At 39.8% G+C, this 7,500-nt stretch overlaps 1 protein-coding gene across 5 annotated transcripts in view; it reads left to right on the plus strand.

Annotated features, from left to right (window-relative positions):
- The window catches only part of LOC133620412 (alpha-2,8-sialyltransferase 8F-like), a 33,248-nt gene that overhangs the window by 5,620 nt on the left and 20,128 nt on the right, over window positions 1–7,500 (plus strand). For 4 of the 5 annotated variants that reach the window (XM_061981895.2, XM_061981896.2, XM_061981893.2 and 1 more), the window contains exons 2-4: window positions 2,774–2,848; window positions 2,934–3,008; window positions 3,348–3,489. In XM_061981895.2, coding sequence (XP_061837879.2) covers window positions 2,774–2,848; window positions 2,934–3,008; window positions 3,348–3,489 — 292 coding nt within the window. The remainder of the gene's footprint in view (window positions 1–2,773; window positions 2,849–2,933; window positions 3,009–3,347; window positions 3,490–7,500) is intronic. The other variant, XM_061981897.2, reaches the window with a different exon arrangement.

Genomic DNA, 7,500 nt, shown 5'->3' on the forward strand with positions numbered 1-7,500 from the left:
AATAGGTATTTTGTAATATATTTGCAAAGCTTTGTAAATATACTGAGACCAGTCCAGCATAGAACATTCAATCGCGCCGCTAAGATGGCCTGCCCCCCTCCCATGAAAAACCCTCTCCCCTATCAAGTCTCTCTCCCTCCCACCCTCGCAGTCTTGTCCCTCCAGCCCAAACACATGCCCATTGTCCTCCGCACCTGGACATAAGGATAGATAAGAGAAAGGAGTATCTCTCTTTCTTACATTCCTCACTCAAGGTTAGCACACAGTATTTGCAGACAACCAAAAGACCACAATTGGAAGAAAAACACTAGCTGTTTTGCAATATGATTATGAAATAAAAGAAGTAACACTTAAATACGGATATATGTAAATATCTGCCTCCGACAATATATATATATATATATACATATATTTTTTATCTTTTTTTTTTTTAACCTAGGACTGGATTTTGGACGCTGGTGGGCCGTATCCAGCCCGCAGGCCGTAGTTTGGGGACCCTTGCTTTAAATAGTGGGGATAGAACAAATTATACTGTATCTAACAGTTGGTGTAAAATGTTCCTGATAAACAGAAAGAAGTATCAGAAGTGTGTTTATGTTTTGTATAAGTTTGAACATTGTCTTGTTTTTAGCGTGGACTATGGCTTTTTTTTTAGGGGTAACGTCCATCAGTGAAGTGAAGTGAAGTGAAGTGAATTACATTTATATAGCGCTTTTTCTCAAGTGACTCAAAGCGCTTTACATTGTGAAACCCAATATCTAAGTTACATTTAAACCAGTGTGGGTGGCACTGGAAGCAGGTGGGTAAAGTGTCTTGCCCAAGGACACAACGGCAGTGACTAGGATGGCGGAAGCGGGGATCGAACCTGCAACCCTCAAGTTGCTGGCACGGCTGCTCTACCAACCGAGCTATACCGCCACCATCAGTCTTTAGCAGGAGTGTCAAATGTACGGCCCGAGGGCCGTATCAGGTTCTTTCCGGGCCGCGGGATGAGTTTTTCTAAGTATAAAAATTAACCTGAAAGTTTTGAATGAAAGAAACAGCTGTTCTAAATGTGTCCACTGGATGTCGCAATAGCAATTCTTTGTATCTTTGTAGATGATGCTACATATGTACAAAATAAACCACATGATTGATGACTGATTATTATGATCTACCATGAATTGATTAACGTGGACCCCAACTTAAACAAGTTGAAAGACTTATTCGGGTGTTACCATTTAGTGGTCAATTGAACGGAATATGTACTGTACTGAGCAATCTACTACTAAAATTTTCAATCAATCAATCAATGATGTTAGTACATCAGTTGAGGAAAATGAGCAAACTACATAAATAACATCCTGTAATTTGATTTTGATATTTTTTTTTTTTAATCTTGATAGATTGAAAATTACCACCAATGAGCTGATGAACATTATCACATAATTTATTCGGAAAATATAAATAACGACAAATAAAATATATATACCGCAACAAGTAATTGTAAAAAAAAACCGAACAACATTATGATTTGTACAATTTCAGAATGTGCTTGTTCTATTTTAAAACACAGAAAACGATCTGAAGTTGTCTTTACTTTTAAGTTATCGTGCCGTGATTTTACCAGTCCAGCCCACTTGGGAGTAGATTTTTCTCCATGTGGCCCCCGTTCTAAAATGAGTTTGACACCCCTTGTCTATAGTCTATAGCAGTGATTTTCAACCACTGTGCCGCGGCACACTGGTGTGCCTTGATATATTGCCTGGTGTGCCGTGGGAAATTATGCAACTTCACCTGATTTGCAAAAAAATATTTTTTGCAAATCAATAGTCATAATAATGTGCCGTTGTCTAGTGCCTGTGCTGTGTAGAGCTTGGCAGATTAACCATGTAATACTCCATATCAGTAGGTTTCAGCAGGTAGTTCATTGCTTTGTAGAAGTCGGAACGCGTCGAGAATGGTCTGTCGTGATCCCAATAGGCAGAGCACAGCGGGAGACAGCGTGCAGGTAAAAAGGTATGTATCGCTTAAACCAAAAATCAACAAAAGGCAAGTCCCGCTAGGAAAAGGCACTGAAGCATAGGGATGGCTATGTAAAACAAAAGTAAAACTGAACTGGCTACAAAGTCAACAAAAACAGAATGCTGGACGACAGCAAAAACTTACAGCGTGTGGAGCAAATACGGCGTCCACAAAGCACATCCCGTACATGACATGACAATCAACAATGTCCCCACAAAGAAGGATAGCGTACGCACAACTTAGATAGTCTTGATTGCGAAAACAAAGCTGTTTAGCGCTCAAAGGAAGGCGTGAAGCTGCTACAGGAGAACACCAACAAAACAGGAAGGGTCACCAAAATAACAGCGCAAGACAGGAACTAGAGCAATACACAGGAAACAACAACAAACTCAAACTAAGTTTAATTTTTTAACCTTTTCTGCTGGTGGTGTGCCTCCGTATTTTTTTAATGAAAATAATGTGCCTTGGCTCAAAAAAGGTTGAAAACACTGGTCTATAGTTACATCAAGCTATAGAGAAAGTCCGTTTTAAGCTGACTTTATGCCATTATCAATCAATCAATGTTTACTTATATAGCCCTAAATCACAAGTGTCTCAAACGTGTGAGGGAGAAAGAATGTATTAGTTCTTGTATATATTACATTTGACATAATATTATTATTACATCAATTCTGAAATGTAATCTTTAATCATATAAATAGGGGAAATGAAATCTGACTGTAAAAGCAGTGTGTGATTGATGTTGCGCGTACATTGTCTCACTCTGCAGCGGGGTGACGTCTTACAAACCACCCCCACAAAAGAAAGGTTCCCCAAATCCTTCTTCACTTTGTAAAGGCTGCAAGTGAGTACAAACACACAATTTGCGTTTTTGTCCGCCAAGTCATTATTTCAAGACACCTTGGACACACTTTTCTTTGTATGCATAGGGAACTGATTGACAACGTCCTGAAGCGCCACACTAAAACCTGGAAAAAGAACGAGAAGAATTACCAAACATTTATGTAAGTGGTAAACCAGACGACTCAAATGACGGGTGGGTGAACTTTCAGCATATGTGTCTTTATTCATGCTTGAACGATACACCAGCCTCCAGCTAGGTGTCAGCAGAGTTCAAACTAATCAACAGGTTGCCTGCTCAGCCCAGTAGAAGTACTGTACATGGCCTGAACACGCCCAAAGCTCCATCGCCCGACCACATATTCACACTGATTGAGAGTCGAAAATGCTAGCCAGTAGGCTAAAAGTCTAAAATTCAGAAAATATTTCTGTCCCCTAGTGGGGGCATGACAGAAAATAATTGGTAACCACTGCTGTTGTAAAAGTGTGTGTGTGTTCTGCAGCTCTGGGATGAGCAGCTCGTGTCGCGTCGACAAGGCCATCATCACGCAGGATAACACCCCCGTGGGTACAAAGATTTCCTTCGATGGAGAAAGGTCCAGGACGCTCCAGATCAAACCCAACATTTTCAAAACATTTATCAAGGTATGACAACACACTGATGATATAGGGTAGTATTACATCGTAAAAAAAACATCTTAATACAAACCCCGTTTCCATATGAGTTGGGAAATTGTGTTAGATGTAAATATAAACGGAATACAATGATTTGCAAATCCTTTTCAACCCATATTCAATATTTGATGTTCAAACTCATAAACTTTTTTTTTTTTTTTGCAAATAATAATTAACTTAGAATTGCATGGCTGCAACACGTGCCAAAGTAGTTGGGAAAGGGCATGTTCACCACTATGTTACATGGCCTTTCCTTTTAACAACACTCAGTAAACGTTTGGGATCTGAGGAGACACATTTTTTAAGCTTCCCAGGTGGAATTCTTTCCCATTCTTGCTTGATGTACAGCTTAAGTTGTTCAACAGTCCGGGGGTCTCCGTTGTGGTATTTTAGGCTTCATAATGCGCCACACATTTTCAATGGGAGACAGGTCTGGACTACAGGCAGGCCAGTCTAGTACCCGCACTCTTTTACCATGAAGCCACGTTGATGTAACACGTGGCTTGGCTTTGTCTTGCTGAAATAAGCAGGGGCGTCCATGGTAACGTTGCTTGGATGGCAACATATGTTGCTCCAAAACCTGTATGTACCTTTCAGCATTAATGGCGCCTTCACAGATGTGTAAGTTACCCATGTCTTGGGCACTAATACACCCCCATACCATCACAGATGCTGGCTTTTCAACTTTGCGCCTATAACAATCCGGATGGTTATTTTCCTCTTTGGTCTGGAGGACACGACGTCCACAGTTTCCAAAAACAATTTGAAATGTGGACTCGTCAGACCACAGAACACTTTTCCACTTTGTATCAGTCCATCTTAGATGAGCTCAGGCCCAGCAAAGCCGACGGCGTTTCTGGGTGTTGTTGATAAACGGTTTTCGCCTTGCATAGGAGAGTTTGAACTTGCACTTACAGATGTAGCGACTGTAGTTACTGACAGTGGGTTTCTGAAGTGTTCCTGAGCCCATGTGGTGATATCCTTTACACACTGATGTCGCTTGTTGATGCAGTACAGCCTGAGGGTTCCAAAGTCACGGGCTTAGCTGCTTACGTGCAGTGATTTCTCCAGATTCTCTGAACCTTTTGATGATATTACGGACCGTAGATGGTGAAATCCCTAAATTCCTTGCAATAGCTAGTTGAGCAAAGTTTTTCTTAAACTGTGAGCTGTTGACAAAGTGGTGACCCTCGCCCCATCCTTGTTTGTGAATGACTGAGCATTTCATGGAATCTACTTTTATACCCAATCATGGCACCCACCTGTTCCCAATTCGCCTGTTCACCTGTGGGATGTTCCAAATAAGTGTTTGATGAACATTCCTCAACTTTATCAGTATTTATTGCCACCTTTCCCAACTTTTTTGTCACGTGTTGCTGGCATCAAATTCTAAAGTTAATGATTATTTGCAAAAAAATTTTTTTTTATCAGTTTGAACATCAAATATGTTGTCTTTGTAGCATGTTCAACTGAGTATGGGTTGAAAATTATTTGCAAATCATTGTATTACGTTTATATTTACATCTAACACAATTTCCCAACTCATATGGAAACGGGGTTTGTATATATATAGATCGGTCCAGTGGCTCGCCAAACTATGTATTCATATCTCTAAAGTTAAAATTGGTTATCAGAATCAGAATCAGCTTTATTGTCATTACGCAGGGTAACGAGATTGAGGCCATTCCATACAGCGCGATGTGTGCATGCAAGAAAACAATGTGTAAATATATAAAAATATAGAAGTGCAAAGAAAGGTGTGGAAGGGAACAGTATACACTCTATACCAGGGGTGCTCATTACGTCGATCGCGAGCTACCGGTCGATCGCGGAGGATGTGCCAGTCGATCACCAGCCAAGCATTAAAAAAATAGTCCTAAAAATGAGCGATCATAAATCTTCACTATGACGTCACTTTCGTCACTTGATTGACATTCACGGCACCCGAGGGTCTTCTGAGATGACGCTGGCTGCTGCCAGCTCATTAAAATTACCGACAGGAAGGCGAGAAACACTGTATTTCAACAGACTCTGGCGCCGTACCTGTCGTCAAAACTCCAAAGACCGACTGCACAGTTGCACAATAAAAGCTCTGCTTCATCCTGCCTGCGCTAACAACATAAGAGTCTCAGAAAGCTGGCGTGCACAAGCTAGCAAGCTAGCAAGCTACGGAGTTTGCCGACAATGTATTTCTTGTAAAGTGTATACAAAGGAGTACGGAAGCTGGACAAATAAGATGCCAAAAACCAACCACTTTCATGTGGTATTGGACAGAAAGGAGGACTTTTTTTCTCCTCCATTCGAAAATGCGTACATTATCAGCACCACTGTCCAATCAATGCAAGTCATCAGAATCAGGTAATACACCAACTTATATTCTTGTCTTCATGAAAGAAAGGAATCTATATGTGTTAAACATGCTTGTATTATCTTTAAATACCTTTAACTTGTTAACAATATTAACTATATGTGTTAAACATGCTTGTATTATCTTTAAACACCTTTAACTTATTAACAATATTAACTATATGTGTTAAACATGCTTGTATTATCTTTAAACACATTTAACTTGTTAACAATATTAACTATATGTGTTAAACATGCTTGTATTATCTTTAACCACCTTATACCTTTATAACAATATTAACTATATGTATTAAACATACTTGTATTATCATTAAACACCTTTAATTTTTTAACAATATTAACTATATGTGTTAAACATGCTTGCATTATCATTAAACACCTTTAACTTGTTAACAAAAACATATATTTCATAAATAAATAAGTAAATATAAATTATATATATGAATGAGGTAGATCCCCACGACTTGATCAATTGAAAAGTAGCTCGCCTGCAGAAAAAGTGTGAGCACCCCTGCTCTATACTCTCTGTACAATGTACACTCTATACACTCTGCGCAAAATGTACACCCTATACACTCTAGTACAAATGTACACGCTATACACCCTGCACAAATGTTATTGGTTTGTACCAAAAACATTTTTCACATGCTTTTATATATATATATATATATATATATATATATATATATATATATATATATATATATATATATATATATATATAGACTCAAGCACTAGACTTCGCCTCAGACTACGACTCAATCACAGGCAACGAAAGAAACATCATCATCCACGCAAAAAACTCCATTCTCATCCACAACAGTACACCATGGCAAAAAAAGAACAATGCAACATTTGACGTCACTATGGGAAGTTTTGACGGAGCAGAAACGTGTGAACTCGTTGGGAGTTTCCTCCTCTCCCAGCTCGCTAGCCTCAATCTGAACCTTGGTATTTACCGTGATGACGGACTGGCAGTGTGTCGCGCCTCGCCAAGGAGCAGCGAGAATACCAAGAAGCGCATATGCCAAATTTTCAAAGAGAACGGCCTACGGATCACGATTGAAGCCAACAAGCAAACCGTCAACTTCCTTGACGTCACTTTCAACCTGAGAAATAACAGCTACCAACCATTCACGAAACCCAACACAACACTCCAATACGTGCACCATGACAGCAACCACCCACCCACCACCACGAAAAGAATACCTACCGGAATCAATAAAAGGCTATCGATGCTGTCATCTAGCAAAGCTGAATTTGACCAAGCAACCCCCCCGTACCAAAAAGCCCTTGATGAAAGCGGATACAATTTCACCCTCACCTATGAACCCACGCCAGGAAACCAGCCAAAAAAGAACAGAAAACGGAACGACATCATCTGGTACAACCCCCCATACAGCAAAAACGTCTCAACGAACATTGGACACAAATTCCTCAATCTGATTGACAAACACTTTCCCAAAGACAACATCCTAAGAAAAGTATTCAACAAGAACAACATTAAATTGAGCTACAGCTGCATGAACAATATACGACAAATCATCTCAAACCACAACAAAACAATTTCAAATGAGCCGTCGGCCCTCAGACAGAACGACTCCAAAACCAACA

The sequence above is a fragment of the Nerophis lumbriciformis genome, linkage group LG24 (genome assembly GCF_033978685.3).
Source record: "Nerophis lumbriciformis linkage group LG24, RoL_Nlum_v2.1, whole genome shotgun sequence".
Taxonomy (NCBI): domain Eukaryota; kingdom Metazoa; phylum Chordata; class Actinopteri; order Syngnathiformes; family Syngnathidae; genus Nerophis; species Nerophis lumbriciformis.